The sequence below is a fragment of the Triturus cristatus genome, chromosome 6 (genome assembly GCF_964204655.1).
Source record: "Triturus cristatus chromosome 6, aTriCri1.1, whole genome shotgun sequence".
In the NCBI taxonomy this organism is placed as follows: Eukaryota; Metazoa; Chordata; class Amphibia; order Caudata; family Salamandridae; genus Triturus; species Triturus cristatus.
The window spans coordinates 534,256,764-534,279,652 of record NC_140589.1 but is presented as its reverse complement, the minus strand read 5'-3'; the positions used below and the strand labels follow the sequence as shown (position 1 = coordinate 534,279,652).

Below are 22,889 nucleotides of genomic sequence, written 5' to 3'. Positions count from 1 at the left end.
TGGATTTCTATATTTTTCAAATTCAGTGTGTCAATTTCATTAATTATGTTTTTTTGAAATTCTTTTTATCACCATTTTTTTAATTTATTTTTTTAATTAATTCTTTTAAAAATTAAAAAATATTATTTGTTTTTATTGTGTTTTTCAAACATATTTTTTTATATTTTTAAAAATATTTCTTTAACTATATGTTCAAAACTTTATTTTATATATTTTTTTCCATGTTTTTGGATCCGCGCACCCTATGCGCACCGTTCTCGATCCCTACGCGTTAGCATCCGCGCATGGTGTGCGTTGGGTACGTGTTAAGTGCGCGATCGCAATGCGACAGGTACGCGACTCCCCGCCTGTACGGGACACGTTGGATGTACATAACGCGACGTTTGTTTATCTCCCCAAAATTTCAGGTTTTTTTCCTTGGATCTGCACACCAAACGCGTTAGGAACCGCTCACCCAACGCGTGAAAATCCATGCACCCAACGCGGTAGGATGCGCGCACCCTGTGCGCATTTCACCTTTTTTTGGGGGGGGGGGAAGGGGGCCCCAGGGGGTCCTTCTGGGACCCCCTCAGCACCTCTAGAAGGTCAGAGTATTTCCACTCTGCCCCCTTTATATGTTTTACACACTTTTTCCCCTTGCTTCTTCAGCCTCGCTTCTACCAAGGCAGAAAATGGCCGCCAACAGTTCCTGGTTTCTAATGTAGACAGACATTCGACAGCCAATTAGCATTCAGCGTGCGATCGGCCATAGATATCACTAACTTTTTTACCCTAATTTTCTCAGGAACTACTGAACAGATTCACACCATGTATGCAAAAGGCACGAGTCTGAACTGAGGACTACCTCTTTGCCAAATTTGGTGTCATTCCGTTCAGCGGTTCGGGCTGTAGCTGCGACAACAGATCCTATGGGAAATTGCATGGGGAAAACGCATTTTGGGACCCCCCTTTTTTCTTGGCCACCGCTTGACGGATCTCCGCAAAATTTTCAGGGTAGGAGTGAAGCAGAGCTGGCCAAAAGTTTGGAAAATTTTGCGAGGATTCATCAACCGGCGCCAGACTTATAGAATGTTGCGGATTTCCTATGGAAAATAGGTCCTAACTATAACTATATTATCTACTGGCGGTCGCCAGTAGATAGTTATAGTTAGGACCGTGTTTCCATAGGAAATCCGCAACATTCTATTTGGAATAACTTTGGCGCCGATTGACGAATCCTCGCGAAATTTTCAAAATAGGTGGGGCGCACTGCTCCGCTCCTTCCCTGAAAGTCTCGGGGGGATTCGTCAGGTGGGGGCTGAGAAAAAGGGGGGGTCCCAAAACGCGTTTTCCCCATGCATTTTTCCATAGAACCTTTAGTCCAAGCTACAGCCCGAACGGCTGAACAGAATTACTAGAAATTTGGCAGAGAGGTAGTCCTCAGTTCAGGGATGTGCCTTTTGCAGGTCTGGTGTAAATCTGTTCATTAGTTCCTGAGAAAATTGCATTTAAAAGCATATATATATCTATAAGCGCGCACCGTGCGCGTACGGTAAGCATACCGTCCGCGCACGGTGACGTGCGCGAGCGCAAATCTGATTGGTTGTTAGATGTCAGTAAACATTCGAATTGGTCGAAATCAGGAAGTGTCGGCCGCCATTTTGTCTCTCGCAGTCTGAGGCAATGAAAAACAAAGGGGGAAAACGTGAGAAGGGGACAGGATGCACAGGTCCTGACCCCCTAGCCTTTGTCAGGGGGTCACTAAAGGACCCCCAAGGGTAAAAAAAAAAAAATTTTTATTTGCGAAAAATCGCGGGGTGCGCGCTCCGTACGCGCACGCCACGAACAACGCACCAAGCGCCCACAGCGCGAGCACGGTGCGTGAAGCGCATCGTGCGCGTACGGTACACGCACGGTGAAAAAACTTTAAAAAAAAAAAAATACATAACTTAGCATTTAAAAAAACGTACAAATTCACTGAGTTATAGTTAGTGCAGGCAACAATAACTCACGGGACCGCAATCCTCTGCTGATGACGTCAGATATTACATCACTGATGACATATGTGTCTTTCTGAAAAAAAAATATTTGTAATATATGTATAGCTAAAAATTAATGGAAGAAGACATGGGTACATAAGTGTCTAAATACAGTGATGTAATATCTGACGTCATCAGCAGAGGATTGCGGTCGCGTGAGTTATAGTGGCCTGCACTAACTATAACGGGGGAATTTCAATGGTTTTTCACGAGTGAAATGTCCAGCTAACTATAACATGTGTGAAACCTATGGTTTTTTAAGTGAATTTGCAAGGTTTTTTAAATGCTAATTCCTAACTATAACGTGTGTGAAACCTATGGTTTTTTCAGTGAATATATATAGATATATATATATATATATATATATATATAAATATATATATATATATATTTCGCTTCCGAAAAGTTGCGGGGCACTCACGCGGTATGCAGTTTAATCCTTCAATTCCAGCAGACGCGTTTCGGCAATGATGCCTTTATCAATGCTTCTTTGAGATGTCATCAGTGATGTCACTGACCATGTCATAAATGACGTAATACGTCCCTGACACCTCTGTTTTTTTCAGTGAATTTCTATGGATTTTAAATGCTCATTTCTAACTATAACGTCCCTGAAACCTATGGTTTTTTCAGTGAATATGGGGCTGATTCATAGAACTAATCTGAGACAAAATCCAAAACTTACTACTTTTGGTGTTCACAGAAGGCATTTAGTAGTAGTAAAGTTAGGATTTCGTCTTAAGTCAGGTTTTTGTCTTAAGTTAAGATTTTGTCTTAAGTTAAACTTAAGTTTGTCTTACGTTTTGGTCTTATGACAAAATCCTAACTTAAGACAAAATCCTAACTTTACTACTACTAAATGCCTTCTGTGAATACCAAAAGTAGTAAGTTTAGAATTTTGTCTCAGATTAGTTCTGTGAATCGGCCCCATATAAATTGTATATACATGAGCAAGTAGCCAAGACGTATCTTCAACATTATACATTTAACAGACTGATTGTAAAATTAGCATAATGTCAATCATTAACACAATGAAGATTAACAAACAATACAATGCCTGCAAACTGCCATCAGAATTTCCTTCGTTGATGTGGTTCCTGGTTACATCAAAAGTGAGGATACTTTTAATATCTGGTAAAGTGGCTTCGGTTTTTCACCCTATTATGATGTGTGGCATATTAGCCAATGCCAATTAGTGCTGGCATAGGGGTTGTCATTATCCAGGTAAACTTTATCACTGTATAAATTGTTAAAAAGTTGCTGTTTGACATTCAATTCGTTAGTACCCATCATACAAATGTAACACTAAAAAAGATGTACTGTGGGGTTTTAGTGCTTTATTGTAAATGCAAGTCCACTTTCAGATTCAGCATTTAAATAAAGTACATTCCTGTTCCAGTCCAAATGTAAGTCAATGAGGCTGACATGTTCCCTGGGATAATATGCCTCTTGAAACCAGAATTTGTCATCTATCAAGCTATTGTCATTTGGGGAGCTCCCGTGTGGTTCTCAGATCATTGCTCTGTAGAACTATGGGGTATATTTACAAGAATTGCCACTAGGCAAATTTGATGCTGGTTAATGGCAATTTTTTAACACCTGACTATCGCCGAAATACATCGCCATGAAAGCGACATATTTATAATACGTCGCTACATGGTGATAGTATCAGCTAGCTGCAGGCGAAAACTGCCACTAACACTAGCATCAAGGTGATAAACAATTTGATATCAGCAAGAGAAAAGTGATGAAATGCCAATTAGTGGCAAAAAAAAATCACGTTACATTGCCCAACGTCACTTTTCAGCCTCCAGAGGCAAACATTGCCTATGAATCCAATGGAATGCAGCCAGAGCCAAGTACAGCATAGGTCAACAGCCCCCCAACCCCTCCAACAGCCAGAATGCCCACCCAGAGTCCCAAGGGAAGAGGAAATGTAGAATTTCCATATATGAAAAATCATGCATCGCTGGGGAAAAACAGTGATGCAGGACTTTTCATTGTGCCATCCTTGCCACACCATGGCGGCTGAGTCCTGAAAGCGTGGACAGTCCCTGGGGCCCAGAAGCCCCGGGGACTCTGGGCCTGCGTCTATGGACCTGATTGGGAGGTGCCGGTGTTGTGGAGTTGCTGCGGCCTGACAGTGGTGGCGGTTTGCATTGAGCACAAGCCTGTGGGTCGTGGCCTTAGCCATTAAGGCGTCAGCAATTGCCCTTATCTGGTGGCGTAGTCTGGCAGGTAGCATGGAGACACGTTGCTGACCTGTGTGAGAAGATCGGCTGACGCCCCTTGGAGCTGTGATTGGTAGAGCGCTCCTGCGCAACAACTCTTCTACCCATAAAGGCTGCGAGTAATCTCAGATGTTGACATGCGAATCCTTGATGCAGCTGTACAGGTCTGGACCTGGCGGCCACAATATACTGGTCGCCAGTTGCTGCGGACAGGGAGTGAAGGGTCTGCGCAACAAGCTGTCATTCATGAAGCCAGTCATACTGGGAGGCGTAGGAGGAGCAGGCGTCCCCCACAGCCACCCCCAATCTGCACCAGGTTGTACAATAGAGGCGGAGGTCCGTGCTGCCCTCGAATGTGACTCCTCAGACAGCAAATAACCTAATTTAATGTTGACTGGTTGTGCGTCTCTCCTTCTTCCACGGTTACGGACAGCTCTGGCGAGTCTCTGGCTTTCTGCGGTTCCTGGTGTCCAGCTTCCTATTGCTGAAGTTCTGGTGTACTGAAGCCAGGAGTTAGAGGGGATAAGGTCCAGTTGTCACCCAAAGGGAACGGAGCCGTTGTCCAGGTGAGCGATGCATGTCAGTGGTGGTGGTCTTCTTGATGCTCCGAGTTGCAATGGCAGGAGGACCTTGGCGTCGTTGCCCTTGCCTAGGATGAACTGTGGGAGTTTTTCTATTATCCAAGGGCCTCATTTATGAGGCCTTAGCGGCACTCTTCCAATGATGTAACATCACTTGTTTGACGTTCTTGTGCAATGTGCCACAGCATGCTTACAAGGCGACGTAAAACCACTTTACCTGGCTTTTCATGAACTTGTTAATATGTGCCCCTTTCATGCATTAAACAGTGTGAAAAGGGCATTCAATGGGTGTCGTTGTAGGCATTCCCAAGCTAAACCAATGGAATCTGAAGCATTCACAGGTTTACAAGAAACTGTAAATCTTCGGGCTGCGTCAGAATCTAACACCACCCCCAAGGGGGGAGTTTGGGAGGTGCTATGAAGATAAATGTTATCATTTCTCCTCTTTTTTCACTTTTACTACTTGTCTACCATTCTGCAGCACACAGAAAAAGAGGAAATGCCCTGGATTGATAGGTTTTGTGCAGGTAGGTGTCCCTTCCTGCACAACATCAACCAACTCTGTAACACAGTCACACTTGCACCATGGTGCAAGGGTGCCTGCATTGGTGCATGGCAGCCATTGTCCTCCAACGTAGGGGAAAAAGAAAGAGGGGCTTATTCATGGGCCACTTCCAACAGTTTATTGCTGCCCTTGCATCATTTTCTTGACATACTTGCAGTGTAAATTTGACACTACGTTGCGCCGTATTTACAAAGTGTTGCATCTAGGCATATGCATGACTGTGTAAAGCCCTGTGCCACATTATACCGGCGTCAGGTATGATGTATGCAGGTTGGTCATTCCCACGAAACAAAGCGTCATTGGAGTGGCGCAGTGAAATCAATCAGATTGGCAGGCGTAAGGGTGACGCAGTATCATAAGGATAAGCTGGCCCCATGCATTGCTGGAGTTGTGTCATGCTTGTGACACAACTGCAGCGATGTGTGACTTTAGCATCAACAGATACAGCAGGATTCCAGATGATTGCGACATGGAGTGCCGTACAGTAAATACAGCGCATCCGTTGCGTCGCAAGGAGGTCGAAGTGAAAAGTGTCCAATCACTGTTTTAGCATAGAGATGCAACACATGAACGGGGCCCAGGAATGTGCCCTATCTTATTGATTGAGAAGGAAGTGCTCAGGCACATGTGCAGGGGGAGAACATGGGAAGGGAGCATAAGGGAGTCCTTGAGGGTAGGAGACAGGTATCCAATGGGAGAGCCATGGGCGATAGAAAGAGGAGGTAGTGCCTTGGGGAAGGTTTACAATATAGCTAAACTACAAGGCACTGGGTGTACTGTAGACCGCCAAAAGAGGTGCGTGATCAGTCAGGGGTAAAAGGATGCTCATGTTTTCACCCCTTGAAGAAGCTGCAGAAGAGCGCCCTCTTTCAGTGGACGGGTTTCTTTTTTGAGGGCATTTTACTGCTTTCTAGAAAGGCTAGCGGGTTACATCCTTGCCCTACCATTTGCAATGCAGTTATAAAGTTTCTTCAAGTGCATAGCAACAAGTTAGTGAGCTTTCCTTTGACAATGTGCCAGACAATCCTTTGGTAAAACAACCACAACAGATTTGCCTTAAGGTGCCACTAGCCATTGGAGCAAACCCTAAACTTATGTATATTTTAACCACTCAATGATATTACCGATTTGTATGACATATTGTTGTATAAATTCAAAAGATTTTGCTATCTATGTGTACACATATGTGTACACATAGAAGGAGGTATCTAAATCAGGTCTGGTGTCTAAATTCATACCACATTTTCAGAACATTAACATAACGTAAAATGATACATAATAAATCTAAATGGAAATCATTTACATAATCTTAGCCTATGTTTCACAGTGATGCTGAATTACTTGGAGAGAAAATTAAAAAAATGTCACTGATAACATTCACATGACTCGCATTTAATAAATTAATGTTAATATCTTCACATGCATATGGCCATGTTCAATTATTTCTTTTTGCTTCTAGGATGACGCTTTAAATGCTGAACGGCCATTGGAGAATCCCAGTCCAGACACAAAGGAGCAGACTGATGTTTTCTTGTCTGAGCACCCAACCAGTGTCCCGATGCTAGAACAAAATTCCAACTATCCTGAAGAATCTAGAAATGATATTTCATCAAATGTTATTGAGGGTTTCAGTGAAGAGACTAACACAGACTCAATGGACATAACAGGTGATTTTGCAACATCTCATCCCACAGAATCACTAAGTAAGTTTTCTACGCTTCAGTACTTAGCAGTAATGGAACCAGAGGCTGTGTCTTTACATGTGAGTGGTAGTTTCCTAGCTCACAAGAGCATCAATGATGAAGAACACAATATTATTCCTGGAAATCAACTATCAACCATGAGTTCCATTATACAAAACAGCAGCTCTGGCCCTTCCATTCTAATAGGTCCAAATTCTTCTCCCTTTGGCGTCCCAGCCAGCAATGTGCCACAGATGGCTTCGGTCAGGGAAAGGCTAGAGGATGCTTTGGGAGGTGGGGGAGTGGAAAACCTTTTTAATTCACCTACTGCTTTGCCCAATACTGATGAAAAAGTGCATGACCCTTGGCCAAATCTTTCTGAAAATAACAACTTACCTGTCAAGCCTGTTGCCTCGATCACTAATGTACTTGACAGTGGACCAGAATTCCAGACAACAGAAGTTTTCCATTTAGTAAATGACAATGCAGGGGTATCCATTCCTGACTATCCGTATCCTCCTGTTGACCAGATGACTGAAGTAGAACTCGATGATAGTGAAAACAGTAATGATGCAAGCACCCTTCAACTACCAGATGAAAACAGCAGCTCTACCTTTAATGAGGATGGCAAAGACAAATGGCCTCACAATTTTCAGACTTTTACCCCTGAGGAGGAGCCAAAAGATGACATGGCAGCTGTAACTATGTTAGGAGGTGCTGAGGAATATCTTCATGAACTAGGTAAGACCAAACACATCTTTCATTTGTAACCTACAGGGCCGTTATGGTAAGTAGAATAACAAATGAAATATGTAGATTTATGTAGAAACTTTGGCTTATAACATACATGCTAAACTAATATTGGACTGCTGCACACATGGTCAGTGTTTGACATCAACCTCTATCCGAGAAGGTAATATTTACTTATGGCCAAGGAATATCCCTAATTCATCAATGCTTGCTTATAATTACAGTGTAGCTGGAAATGCATAGAAACAACTGTAGGTGTTTGGATTTTCCACTCCCCTCCAACAGCAGAGGACAATTGTAATCCAATAACTAAAACAGCTTTTGAGCTGAAACATTGTCTTGTAAGCTAGTGGCCTATCAAGCTGCTGTCTTGTATATTACAATATCGCAAAGCTACAACATCACAAAGTGGCCTTATCAGCTTCTGAGTGTGATCATAAGGATGACCCAGGTACCTCTTATTATTCCTACCATGATTGACCCGTTTTGTTGCGAGATAAGCAATATTCTTTCACTGCAGTAAGTGTCTCCCCCTCTCCTCAGTTCTTCTACCACAAACAAGGGTGGGAAATAAATAATTCACTATTTCAGTTGCATGCTCTGTTACTCATGTTCTGCCTTTCTCTCAGGATTCCCTTGGCCTCACTTTCAGTGCTTTCAGAATTTCCTCAAATCCACTACAGGCTTTTCTGAGTCTTACATCATGATGTATATGGTGGTATTTAAAGGTACACTGGAAGAAGGATGCCTGAATGGCGGTTCTGAATTCTGGGCTTATTTATTTTTGCACATTACTTGCAATATTCTGTGATATGCTCTTTTTGAACAATTGTTCTTTCAACTTTTTTTCTCAAATAAAATCTTACTATTTTTTGCATAAACTAGAGAAATGCTTATAAAAACAAAAAGCCAAACAAAAAAGAATCCAACTTATTCAAAATACATTTTGCAAAAAGTATATTAGTATGCGCACACTATTTTTAGGTCAAGCTTCGACCTGTTGTGTCTCTTCTGTGGGGTTTGGCACACCCAACTATTGACATTGGTTGTTATCTGTGGCATTCAGAAATGCTGGCTTTTTATTGGTGCATTTACCTCCTTTGTGTTCTTAGGTTCCTCCCTGGCAATTTCACTCAGAGAACATTTTAGTTGCCCATCACATTGTACAGCGTGTGATGGCCCCTCCTCTTTGCTCTCTAACTTCTTTTAGTTCGCCTGCCTCTGCTGGTGTTTTTGCAGGTCTCCAACTTCGAAGCTCTCAGCGCCACGTAACCCTGCCCCACACACACTGAGGAATGCTGACTGGATTGAAAGTCGTAAATTTAAATAATGGCGGAGCCGAGTCTCAAGCTGTTTCTTCAGTGCACAGACGGTCTGCAGTCCCAGTACTCCGGGACTCAGCTCTGCCATCATTTCAATTTACGACTTTCAAACTCATCTCACCACAGTTTTATAAGTGCATCTGTTTACTTTTTATAGACATCCTTCCCCGCTCACAATCTAGCGAACTCCCACTTTCCTCAGCCTTGACAAACATCTGACACCATGAACTACTGAGCCCAGAATGTTCTATTGAGTTGTAGAAATAGTGGAGTGAAATAAAACAAATTATTTAAAAAACACATCCATATTAAGATAGAAGGTACACTGAGGGCAGGCTCCCCTACACCACTTCACCCACCACCTCCTCCACCAGATCCAATGGAGTTTCCTTCACATGAAACATGGCAGTAAAATAGACTTTACAAGAAACGCATTCACTGTTGCAGAATGGACGTGGCGATGCTCAGAAAACAAGCATTAACACACCCCCTTTCCCTCGTTAGAACTTGCAGATGGGTCTCAGTGACACAGGAGATGACGTGAAAGGAAAGAAGCCATTTTTGCACAATTCTTCTAAACATATATAACCTTCTTTCCTCCCGGCCGCCAGCTACACTTGTGAACACAGAGCCGGTCATAGAATGTACAGCTGGTTCAGAGCAAGCCGGCCGCAGCCAAAGGGTTTCTTGAACCTTCTCCAGTCTATTGTTTTGCACTGCACACAAACCGTGGGTCTGCACTAAGTTCAGCTACACCGACCTTTGTGAGCCTGTCTACACCAGGACTCCACCCTCAAAACTCCTGCCCCCTCCCCTGTCTTTTCAACTATGTGGTATCAGATCCAGCCACTGCTTTGAAATGTTCAGCCAATATTAATGCACTGTGCTGTGCTGTTCTATCCTTGATGCTTCCGCTCCAAGGGGACTGCTTTAGCCTTCATTTACAGCAATAAGATTCTGCTTATTTTATATAGTAAGGGGCGGTGCTCTGTTGATGCCAAAAATGCACTGGTTTTTATCACAAGCAGTAAGACTCACTCCATGACGTTTACTTGGCTAATGATAGATTTAGGGCAGCAGTCAGGTGAACCACATCAGGCACCCAACACACAGTCCAGGCTTACCGAGAACTACCTTTGGAAAGAACTGAATCTCACAATCTCCATTTGTCAGGGAAGGGCCAACACAGGTGAACTTCTGTTAACCCACTAATGCTATGAAGTAGCTCCTAATCACAAAAAGATCTATAATACAATTAAATAAGTAAGTAAATTCTACAGAAACAATCCGATGAATTAATAAAACCATTAACAAAACATCCCAAAATCCATAATAAGAATGGGCAGTACATTCCATGATGGACATGTTACTTAAAGTAGGCACTAATTTTCTCTGCCCCCTTCTCCCTTAAAAGGTTTTCAAACTCTTGACTGTGCTTACACTAAAAGTATTCAAAACCCAGTAACCCTACTACTTAAATACAAGGCTTTAAGTGAGTCAGGTCCATCTCAGTCTGAAAACTTGGCAGCAATTAAAAACAGTAATTACAACGTGTCCCTGTTAGAAATGGGGGTCTCTAGTTGGCTGGTTGTTACCCTGGCTAAGTAGGGACTATTCTTCCTAGTCAGTATAAGGGGAATACACTACTGAAATAACCCTTGCTCACCCCTTGGTAGCTTGGCACGAGCTGTGAGCCTTATCTTAGTGGCAGTGTGTAAGCATTTGTACATAACCAACAGTAATACAGTGAAAACACTGCAAAAGGACACCACACCAGTTTTAGAAAAATAACCAATATTGTATCTGTGCCAAAATGATACAAATCCTCCATACAGTTCTCAGAAATATCAATAATCAAAAATAGACTTAAAATACAGTTTATTTTATTTTATTTAGTGTTTTATAGAGCGCCAACGTGACCCGTTAGGGTATCAGAGTGCTTCACAGAAAATTTGAAACTTTCAGTGGAAAGGATCAAGCAATCATAACTAACATCTGTGATAGAAAAACAGAGAAGGAGCAGAGCAAAAGTGCCTACCTCAACTCCTGCCCTTTAATGTTACACTGAAGTCTACATTTTTCAACATCCTAGACAACACAAAAGAGAGTATAAGTTACAAATAACAAGTGGGTAAAGCCAGGCTGATCTTTTGTTAGCCTCTCCAGGAGGGGGGTACATAGACCATTAAGTTATGAATACAAGGATTTGCAAGGTTATGCCCCTACGAGAGCTTTTGAGTAAGCTAAGCCGCAGATCGGTTATTGCTCTGGGAGAGTGTAATAGCAGGAATTTGCACATTAGAAAAATCTTGGCTTCTTCTTGAATCTTGACAAGTGTGGGATTCTTTTAATGTTTTGCGACAGTGAGTTCCAGATTCCAGGTGCGGCCCCAGAGAACACTCTGTTGTAGGTTTTCTTCTTCCGGAAGAAAGGTGGTTTCAGCACCAGATCCCTAACACTACAGGAGTGCATGTCTCCTCCGGATAACACTATTTTCTGAGCTAGGTATGAAGGGGACTTAGCATGTAGCGCTTTGTGTGTGATACAGGTCAGTTTGAGTTGGATTCTAGCTTCGTAGGGAAGTCAATTCTGTGCGTTCAGGTGTGGAGTGATGTGGTCGAATTTTTATGAACCTGTTAAAAGTCTGCATTGAGAAAGGCTTTTTGGAGAGCGGTTGAGATTTTGGCCAGTCCTGAGAGATGTGTACATCTGTATTCTATCCTTGAGATGACGAATGCCTGCTCTGCCATTTTAATATCTAGGAATGGTTTGAGTTTTCAAGTTAGCTCAGGTGAAACCTGGCATTTTTGGCTAGAGTGTTGATGTGGGACGGCATGTTCAGGTTCTTTTCCAGCATGACTCCTAATGTTTTGACTGAGTCCACTATGGTCGGGGTGCAGTTCAGCGCGGTGATTGACTTGGTCCATTCTAAAATGTAGGAGGGGCTATTAGTAAGAATTCTTTTTTTTGTGTATTAAGTTTGAGCTGGTTACTAGTTAACCATTGCATGGTCAGCTTTAGCGCCTCATTCATTATCTTGCTCTCCTCAAGGGATGAGATTTTGAAGTAGATATCCTTGTCATCTGCATACAAATGGAAGGAGATGTTGCACTATACAGAATCACTGATAGTGGTTCCAGATATAGGATGAAAATTGTAGGGGAAAGAGTTGAGCCTTGCAGAACTCCGATCATAATCAGGGTGGGAGGAGATAGATTTCTATTAACTAAGACTCTTTGAGCGCGGTTCCGCAAAAAGATTTTAAACCATTCGAGAATGGTTCCCTCTAAACCCATCCTGTTTTAGAGTCAGTCTAGTAATTTCTCATTGTTAACTGTGTCAAACGCCGACAATAGGTCCAGAAGAATTAAGAGACACATTTTGTCTTGGTCTAGTGCTTGTAGGGCTTCATCCACAATATGGAGGATTGTGGTTTCAGTGCTGTGATTTGGCCTGATGCCCGATTGACATTCATCAAGCAGATGACATTTCCCAATGTGTTTGCAGAGTTGTTGTTGCAAGCATATTTCAAGCACTTTCACAAGAAGTGGAATATTGGATATTGGCCTGAAATTGTCCGGCACAGCAGGGTTCAGTGTCGGTTTTTTAGAATGGGCATGACTTTGCCCGATTTTAGAGAGGCAGGTATGGAACCTTGTGTTAAGGCCACGTTGACTATTGTGGTCCAGATGGGTATGATAACTTGGCTGGCTAAGGACATACAGTTAGAGGGAAGCGGGTCATTGAAGTGATTGTTCGGTTTTATGGATGCCAGGATTTTGGAGATGTTCGTTGAAGTTGATAGCTCCATCCAGGGCTATCACGGTGTTGTAAACAACAAATCCAAACAGTTCTGTCTGACTGCAGCATCGCGGGCCAGCTACGGGGTCAGAGAGCCCTGCGAAACAGTACCTTTAGAAATGACGTCGGCAACCGCTCGTTGAGCTCCGAAGAGCCAGCGTCGCCATGCGTCGGTTCCAGAGGTCCGTGAAGGAGTTGTCAGGCCCTTTAAGTCACACGCATTGCAGGTCAAACTCCTCGCCATTGAAGTTGGGAGTGCCGGTATCGGCAGGCGTTGGGGCAGCGGTGCGGCATGCGGTGCCCTCAGGTTGCTGTGCAGGCAGCAGCTCAGTGACAGCCGTCCAGCGGTGTCAGTGAGACCAGGCTGCGATGCAAAGTGATGGGTGTTTGTCGCGTTGCTGTCAGGTCATGGTGCAGGCAGCGTTTATTGTCACTGCGGGAGCGCTGTCGTCGGCTGATGAACCGGAGTTCATGGCGCCGGCTCCAGTAGGCCAAGGCTGTGGTACGGGATGAGGGTGATGGGTCATGCAACTTACGAGTGGTGCCCTCAAACCACGGTGCAAGCAGCGGCATCGATGTTGGTGTGGAGCAACATCATCAGGGATAACAGAGCGGCAGCGTGAAGCAAAGCGGTGTGAAGTACAGTGCCCACAGGTCAGGGTGCAAGCAGTGGCTTGGTGGTGGCATCGAATGGCGGCATCAGTGAGACCATGATTAAGGTGCGAAGAGCGGAGGTGCCCTCTGCGGTGCCTTCAGGACATGGAGCCATCAGCAGCATCGGTGACGACGTCGGGTTGCTTTTTCTTCTGTTGCAGCACAAAAAAAACAGTTTTCAGTGCTTGTAGCAGATGAATTTGAAGTTTTTGTTGTTACTGAGACTTCATGAACAGGGGGCAAGTTCTACCTCAAGCCCTTGGAGAAACTCAAGCAAAGAAGTTGCAGAAAGTTCAGTCCAGTCCTTTCTCTGCCCAAGACAGAAGCAGCCACTGCAGGCCAACACACCAAAGCACACAGCGCATGGTAGTTCCTCCTCAGAGCTTCTCCAGCTCTTGTTTTGGCAGGTTTCTGAGTCCAAAAGAGTTCTAAAGTCCTGGGGCCTGGGCCCCAATATTCATACAACATTTCCCTTTTTTCTCTTGCGGCAGAGAGTTTCTGAGCTTAGTCAAAACCAGTTCCATCCTCTGTGGTCCAGCTTCCTAGCAGGAGGTGGAGATGGCATTCTGTAAGGCAGACCAGGCCTATTCAGGTGCAAGAAAATCTCCTCCTACTACTCTAAATGCAGCCCAGGTCTATTCAGCCCAGCCCTGATTCAGCCCAGCCCTGACTCATCCAGGAAGGGCAGTACACCCCTCAATCCTCCAGTGGCCGTCTATAGTAAATGCACATCCCCAGCCTCTGTCACTCCAAAGTCAGACAGACAATCCCCAACCTGGCAGAGGCACACAGGATGGTTAAGCAAAAAAATGGCTTCTTTCTAGAAGTGGCATTTTCAAAGATATTATTTAAAAAACATCTTTCCTAAAAGATGTGTGATTAAATTCTGAGTCCAGGCATACTAAACTCCATTCTCCTATCTTGTCCAAGATTTTACAAAGTATCTCCAATTATATCTCCAATTTTATTCTACGGGACAGATAGCCTTCCAATAGTGAAAATGAAATACACTGTACTTCTCTATCAGGACATACCGCACACACCAGTACATGTCCAATCTTTTGCCTACACTGCACCCTGCCCATGGGCATACCTTGGGCCTACCTCAGGGGTGCCTTACATGTAAGAAGTGGGAAGGTTTGGGGTCTGGCAAGTGGGTGCACTTGCCAGGTTGACATGGCAGTCACAACTGCGCGTAGACACTGCAGTGGCAGGTCTGAGAATGCTTTGAAGGGCTGCTTGTGTGGGTGGCACAACCAGTGTTGCAGGCCCACTAGCAGCATTTGATTTACAAGCCCCGGACACACACAGTACACTATACTAGGGACTTAGCAGTAAATTAAATACGACAAACATGGAAACATCAATCCATAAGCATAATTTATCACAGATCAGCAGTGAGGAAGTGCGCAGAGACGCTAAACCAGGAAAAGCAAAGTCAAAACCAGGAGGTCAAAAAGAAAAAAGACAGGGGAAACACGCCAAAAGATGCCAGGTCTAACAGTCCCTATCGGGCGTTGCAATAATATCCTTAACTCTACACAAACAAACACCAATCGGGTAAATAATAACTGTGAAAACTGATTAAGGTAATGCAGTACTGCACCCCTAGGCATCAACACAGAAGATGCACACCATGGCGCTCTCATCATGGCTGCTGTCGTCCGATCTGAAGTGGGTTAACTTTAAATTCCAAACCTACTGGATTTGTTTTTATGTTATTTTTTAACATGTACCAAGTTGCCCATATAATGCAGTTCTTTCCAGTACCCCTTGCCCAGAAAGAGCAGTCCCGGAGTTACTGGAGTATTGACAACGCAGCCACCTGGTATATAGTAAATTTGTACTAGTTTTGTTGCTAACATGCGCCCATCTTTCACGTTTACATACAAACCCTTCCAGAGCAGACTCCAGGACACAGGCTTGTTTAATAAATACTATCTCTACTTTTGGAATATTTTATATGGACATGTTGCACTTTTAACTTTCTTTTCAGCGGTATGACATGCATAAACCAGCATAACCACCTTCACTAGAATACCTAGGTACCAAAGCCAACAAACACTGCCTACATCTGGCGGCTGTTGGCACAGATGCACCAGTAGACACCACTTACATCCGTCAGCCGTTAAATACTGCACATACCCAGCAGTCATGCAGGCGAAAACTACCAGCCACTTCCCAGCAGCCACCACACACCCCAAGGCCCCTTCTCCAAGATTCCATTGTCAGATTCATTGCAAACCACATTCTAACTGCAGACGTCAGTCTGGGGTAAGTACCATGTGTAAGTAACAATGTATTACTGCACAGTGTCAGTGTGTGGCCTAATATGTGACTGACACCTGCCCAAGCTCATTCAGTCTTTCATACCTAAGCCTGACATATGACTGACTTTTCCACGGCTCTGCCAGCCAGTGCTGCATGGCTAAACACTGATAAGGTACCTAAAGCAAGACCGATTGTATTGTAAATGCTTGTTAATAAAGGAAGGGACATATCTACAGCAGAATGGAGAAGCAAAAGTTGCTAACGCCACACTTCTCCATTCTGAAAGCGCAGGGTTGTGCAGTATTCACAAGAATGCGGCGCACCCCAGTGTTTCCCCTAGCGCTGGCGCTGAGATCAGCTGCCTAGCACCAACGCAGGCACCCTTGCACCATAGTGCAAGGGTGTCTGCGTTGGGTGGAAGATTGTTTATGTGCAGAAAGGTCACCCATTATTTTTAAATGATTGTTTATGTGCAGGAAGGGGGACATTAGGCAATTGGCTGTTTCTATGTGTGCTGCACAAGGTAGCAAACATGGAAACAGCAGAAATGAGGAGAAATAAAACATTTACTCTCGTTTCGCCTGTTTAAGACCAGGTTTTCCCTGGTCTTAATTTTGGCGCTGCCTCCTATTCATGCTGCCCTTGTAAATAGGGGTCAGTGTCAAAATCAATGGATGTTGTGGTGGAACGCCCCCCGCAACATCCATTGCCCTCCCCTTTCAAACGAAATACAGTTTGAAAGGGTGCCTTATTTACAAAGCAGCATTCAGCCAAGTTAAGTGGCTTAACACTGCCTTGTAAATAAGACCAGGCCCCTATCGCCATCACAATGTCACTAAAAGTGACATTGTGGTGGTGATAGGGGCTTGTAAATATGCCCCAAAGTATTTAAAACATCGCCCATGTATGTAAGCACACGTGTATTTTAATGAAATGATTCACAAATTTATTAAAAACGTAATTGCTTCGGACAGCTGTTACTTGCACTGGCAAATCCCTTTTAAATGTTTTCTAGGAGTGGAGCACATATCCTCTCTGTGTTTTTTTTACAAGGGACTCAACATGTCCTCACGGGGATACTAATACTTTGTTTTGTGTGGAGATTTGTTTTACTCAACAAGTTTAGACTATTTTCCAACTGCGTGTGTTGTTTTCCCAGTGGTATAAAGTGTTGGTTTATCGAGACTCCCTTACCGATAAAAAGCCTACATGTTTCAAACCCTCTAGAAAATTACTTACGTGTGGGGTTATTTTTATGGATCGGTACTTGTCAATGCTTATATATTTCCTGCTTTTTCTAGTGTGAGTCCTTTTGAATTTTTTTTGTAGTAGGATGTTTAGCACTCTGTGAAACGTGCCTACATTCTCTATCCTCTATAGACTTCATCCTCAATTCAGTGTGTGCTTTCAGTTGCTCAAATTGCCCCTGTAGTTGTGCGTTTTATGAAGGAGTGAATCAGCTTTTGCTCCTAATTCCAATTCAGCCTATCACAAAGTTGAAAACAGGATTGTATTTGAGCCTCAAAAGCCACACAATATATACAGTTACTTCTGTGGCTTTTCTGGCCAAAGAGATACATCATAAAGGTTACTAAGCCTATTTTTTGCTCAATATTTTTAATATTTTCAACAACAAAAAAGAGCTACTTTAATCAAACACATATTGTCACTTCTTACAAAAAGACAACTATTTTCTAAGACATGATGGTTGTATCAACTTAGATAAAATTACATTCCATGACAGTTAAGCGTGGAGCAATATATCCAACTGGAAATGCTCCCACCACTGCCCCTAAATGTTATGTTAAAAGAGTGCACTGACCCATTTTCCAGAGTAGTAAGGTAGGTCTATGCAGGTATTTAAATTGCATCAGCCAATGCCTGGCTGAGATTGCTGATTCAAAAGGCACCAACAGTGCTTCCCTCCAGTCTACCTCAACAAACAGCAGGCATATTTAGCAAGCTTTCACGCAGCTCAGCTAGCCACCTTGTTATGCTGTGAGAAAGGGAAAGGGCAGGAATGCGTCATGAGCTGCTGCCCTTTTAGCTGCGGTGCAAGGTTGGCTGCAATGTAGACAGGATTGTTTTTCTGGAGGCTTAGGCACCTTCCTGCACAAAAACAATCCTCAGAGGCATTTTCTTCTTTCTAAGTCTGCTGCAGAATTCACAGGTCCAGAAGTGTACTGCGGAGTTGGGTCTAAGGGTCCAATATTTATTCCTCGTGCCCACTTTGAAGTGGAGTAATCTTCTAGAGGTTTTCACCCCACTGAGGTGTCAGGAATCCCTTTCCTCCATGTTCTGGCCCCACCTTGTTTGGGGTCACAAAAGACCTGTGTCAAACCTTTTGTGAGAGTGCTCAGGCAGAGCCTTTTTGATGTGCAAGTGTGATAGGTGACAGCTCCTCCCCCTCCTTAACTCAGAGAGACCCATCCTGAAAACACCTGTCTTCCCTTTCTCTCACTGTCTGAGAGCAATACACAAAGGCCAACTACCAGCTATGCCCACTAGTCGCATTTCTTTACAGGTAGTTCCACATTACTGGGGACCTATACGTAAATTAAATTTGCCAATTGGGCTTAGGACAATTTTACCATGTTTTAAGGAGAGAGTACAAGCACTTTAGCACTCGTTAGTAAAATGCACAGGGTCCTAAGGCCAGCAAAGATGAATTCAGTAAAAAATATGAGAAGGAAGGCAAAAGGTTTGGGGGTGACCCTGCAGAAAGGGTCAGGTCCAAGAAGACAAATGTGAACATTCTAGCAGACTCCTAATGGATTTCAAAGTTAATTCTACTGTTATTATCTTTAAATGAACAAGAGCACTGTTTTTCCACACAGTTGCATGAGGGCCAGTGGAAAGGTTCAGTGGGCAATAGTGACTGTGAAGTAAGCTAGTTCCAAACTTAGAGGTGACCCAGCAGGTGTAGCCAGGTGGTGTCTTTCAAGTTATTTTTTTAAATCTTTAACATTCAAGGTAATAAAGATAACAGATAAAGCAGCTCCACCAGGAGCAGCCTGCTAGCTGCTCAGCCCATCTTCCCAACTGTCTCACACACACCCAGGCACCCAAGCATTCCACTCATGTCAACATTCCATACAGAACTCTCACACTGGCTGAGCAGCTAATTACAAGGTAAAGGGGAACACTAATAACATTACATAAAGATACTACCTTATCTTTTCCCTTTAAAATTGAAAATAAATCAAACCATACTAAAAATTCTAAAAAACGATACCCAAAATGTACATAAGTAATCAATAGTCTAAAACCTAGGGGTAAAGGGTAAAAACCATACCACGAGAGGGAAACAGACTACACAAAGGAAGAAAGAAAGGTAAAAAGATAAATACACACTATTATCATCCTCCTCCTTTAATAAAAAATACGAAAAAGAGCAAAGAACATTTAACTCACTGTACAAAAAGTGAGAAAAGAAAACACCACATGACCGTACATGTGAAACTCAATGCAGAGAAACACAGTAGAAAACGACTACAGGAACTCTACACAATGACGAGACACATGGAAGTGACAGACACACCCCCAAACATTCCACTCATGTCAACATTCCACACAGAACTCTCACACTGGCTGAGCAGCTAGTTACAAGGTAAAGGGGAACACTAATAACATTACATGAAGATTCTACAGACTGCTAGGCTATAAAATGAGTATAGTTGCACTAGAGGATCTGATCCCAGTGGTGTTGAAGGAGACTGGTAGGACAAGGCTACAGGCAGTCTGCATTACCAGGTTGAGGCAGACTGCTTTTCTAAGTCGAAGATTTTGACTTTTGTTCCGTAGGGTGGCCCACCAGTGCTAGAGCTTCCAAGTATTTTTGACTTACTCCCGTGAAACTCGTGCCAGTAAAAGGAAGTTGTAAAAACGGCTTCCTGTTGGGGATTCCAAACTGAACCCTGAGACCATATTCATCCTACACTACATTGTATAGGTCTCCTCATAATGGGCATAGGTCACCACAGTCTTCCTAATAGCATAAAGGTGAAGCTAAGAAGTCTCAGACTCGTCAGCTGCCCTCTCTAGTTCCTGTACATTTTTACCTTCTAAGCATACACGCATACAGCAGGTTGTCCTAAGCACAATCAAGCCAAATTGTCTCTGGAATTTAGGTCATGCATTTATCTTATCAACAATTGATGTGCTGTTGCACTACATGACCGTAGGGTACGTTTTAAGCTAAGGTCTGCTATATTCATATATGTCCAGAGAATGCCAATAATATGACACAATTGCCCTCACCCACCTAAGTGGCATGCTTCATCATTAGGTTTGCCCCTCGCTGGGCGGGCGCTGCAATGCCCAGAAGGCTCCCATGGACTGGGGCTCTTTACATTCTGGCCCAGTGTTTTCCAAGGCTCAGGTCACTGCCCTAATGCTTTGATGGGTATTGCACATAGATCGGGAATGTGAGTGGATTAAACATGGCTAGAGGTACTTCCTCTAGACAAGACTCTTTATTCATGGCAAACCACTGTGTCATGATTAAAAACAATGCTTAACCAAGATAAGTGATAATGAGTCCTTGGTTGTGTTCAACTTGTCTCATGTCCACAAGTGCCAATACATCTGGGTATCACCTCAAGACCAACTTTAGACCCTAATCTATGAGTCCCTAAGTCTCTGAAGTCAGGAAGCAGGGTAGGGATTCTGCCGGGCTGCCTCTGAAACTGAATATTGTGGGACCATTGTGGGACCATTTCTCTGAGTTTCCTTATGTGGGCTCTCATGTTGAACTAATTTGGTAAGAGAGCACCTTAAAAAATGATTTCCTTTTAGTTAGAGGCATACATAATTATCCACTACATACATTATGGTCTAAATTTGGTCCTGATGAAACACCCAGACCTTTCGGCAATTTTAAAAAGTAGTACATTTGCACTCATTCAAGGTGTACTTCTACGGGTACATATGTACTGTTGTTTTGGGACACCAGTCACTATTTGGGCCTGATTCACAAAGGTAACTTACACTTTTGAGCAATTTATACTTTTGAGTAAGTTTACTACTTTTTGGCTATTCACAAAATCCAAGTGGAAATATACTCTATATGTAACTTACATGTCTCCAACAAATTGAAGGGCCTGGGGGCCATTCACAAACTGCATTTTATAGTATGTTTTGTAGTACTACAGTAATAATACATATGTACTACGAAATGCTAGTCACAAATTGCTTTTCTGTACTACGACTGCAAGAAGTTGTACTTTAAAAGTGCAGTTTGTGAACAGCAATTTGTATTATGTTTGTACTGCTATTGTAGTACTACAAGATGTACTACAAAAGGCAGTTTGTGAATAGCCCCCAGACCTGTCATTTAAACCCTATATGTGGCCTAGATTTCTACTGTAGATGGAGCAACGTTATAGTCTATTAAATCAAACATAAAAGATGCTTGTACAGCACCCCTCCTGAACTCAAGTATTTAAAGGTGCACTCATATGTAATAATAAAGTAAAAGGAGGGTCTGAAATAAATTGTTTGCCTAGGAGTGCACAATGTTAACAATCAAGGAGGCCTGTATTGATCACAGATTATCTAATTTATATATCACTCTCTTTCCTGTTTTACAGTCAAGGTCACTCTTTTGTATTTTATTCTTGGCACAGGACGAAAAACCCCCACAGATAAAGCAGCACCGACTCAGGGGCCCCTGACCAAACTACCAGGCTAAGAATGCATTTATTTGGGGTGTGTCACACCCCAAACACCACCCTTGAAGCTAGACCCCTGTCTTGTTGAAACTTATAGTGATGATGTGGTGATTACTTTAGCCTCAGATGTTGCTAGGATGGTAATAAGCATTTTAGTATTTCACATATTAAATAATAAAATTAATTTTGTGCTGAGAAGGAATCATATTATGTGTTTAGTTGTACATTCTGTCGCTGTGACTGTGTACATATAACAAAGTTGATTTCAAACTTCTCAACTGTGTTTCATTTTTCTTCAGAATATTTCTATGGAGAGCAGCATGTTATCAGTGATAGAGCTTTACAGAGTGGTCAAGCAGCCACTACGTGTCGTATATTTTGCTGTGAAAGGTGACAAATAGATAAAGCATAGCTTCTTCCTGCAAGGGTCAAATTGAAGAATTTATGTAGCCTAGACAATGTATTTAGAGTAGGGCGAGAGTGAGGGATGTAAAGGAGGCGGCGACCCTGATAAACTTGTAAAGACACAATCAAGTTCATCGGGGAGGAGGGGCAGGATACCCAGTTTCACTGGAAGGCACTAAGAATCCAAATATGAGCAGGCCAGATTAGGTGCGGGAATAGCGGGTGGCGAGAATTATTCCTACTTGCCACATCCCTGCACCTAAATCTGGTACTCATCTACTACAAGTTGTTTAATCCAAAATGGGAAATACCATTCCAATCCATATTTTTGGGGGGCAAAAACACATACAAGTTCCTGTTCAGTGATGTATAAGGAACCCTTTTCCAATTCCATTTACCACATGCTCGGAGAAGGTAGTAAATTGGAGGAGGGGAGCACTGCAGGTTGCAGGCCAGGAGACGGGGATTTCAAAGACTTCATGGGGCTGGAGGTCAGTTGCCAGCCACAGGGGAGTATTCCATGTTCCCTCATGGAGTTGTAGGCATGGTGTGGGGGTGAAACTGTGTCGATACCCGCAGCCCATGCCCAGCCTGCTTGTGCATGTACTAGGTGCAATTTAAGCATCCCGTAAAATTTATCCCAGTGTTCTCACACCTGGTAATTTCAGGTGCAGGGACACTGGATCATTTATTATTGTATGCTGTGTCTAGCCCTTACCTTGTGAATGAACACATGTCCCTATTCACTTTAGAATTCTGTCTACTTGACTTGTAAGCAGGCCTTATGAATAGGTCAAGAGCCAAACCTGTACACAGCTCAGGTGTGAGTCCAGTACCTTCAGAGATCTGTACTTTGTAAAAGGACTTGAATGCTGGGTAAATTTACTAAGACTTTCCATGCAAAAACATCCTGACACACAATCTCACAATCTTCCTC

At 43.2% G+C, this 22,889-nt stretch overlaps 1 protein-coding gene across 1 annotated transcript in view; it reads left to right on the top strand.

Annotated features, from left to right (window-relative positions):
• Positions 1-22,889, top strand: part of IMPG1 (interphotoreceptor matrix proteoglycan 1) — a 1,638,967-nt gene that overhangs the window by 1,104,911 nt on the left and 511,167 nt on the right. Inside the window, exon 12 of the mRNA XM_085609628.1 lies at positions 6,855-7,818. Within this exon, the coding sequence (XP_085465754.1) occupies positions 6,855-7,818 (964 nt within the window). The remainder of the gene's footprint in view (positions 1-6,854; positions 7,819-22,889) is intronic.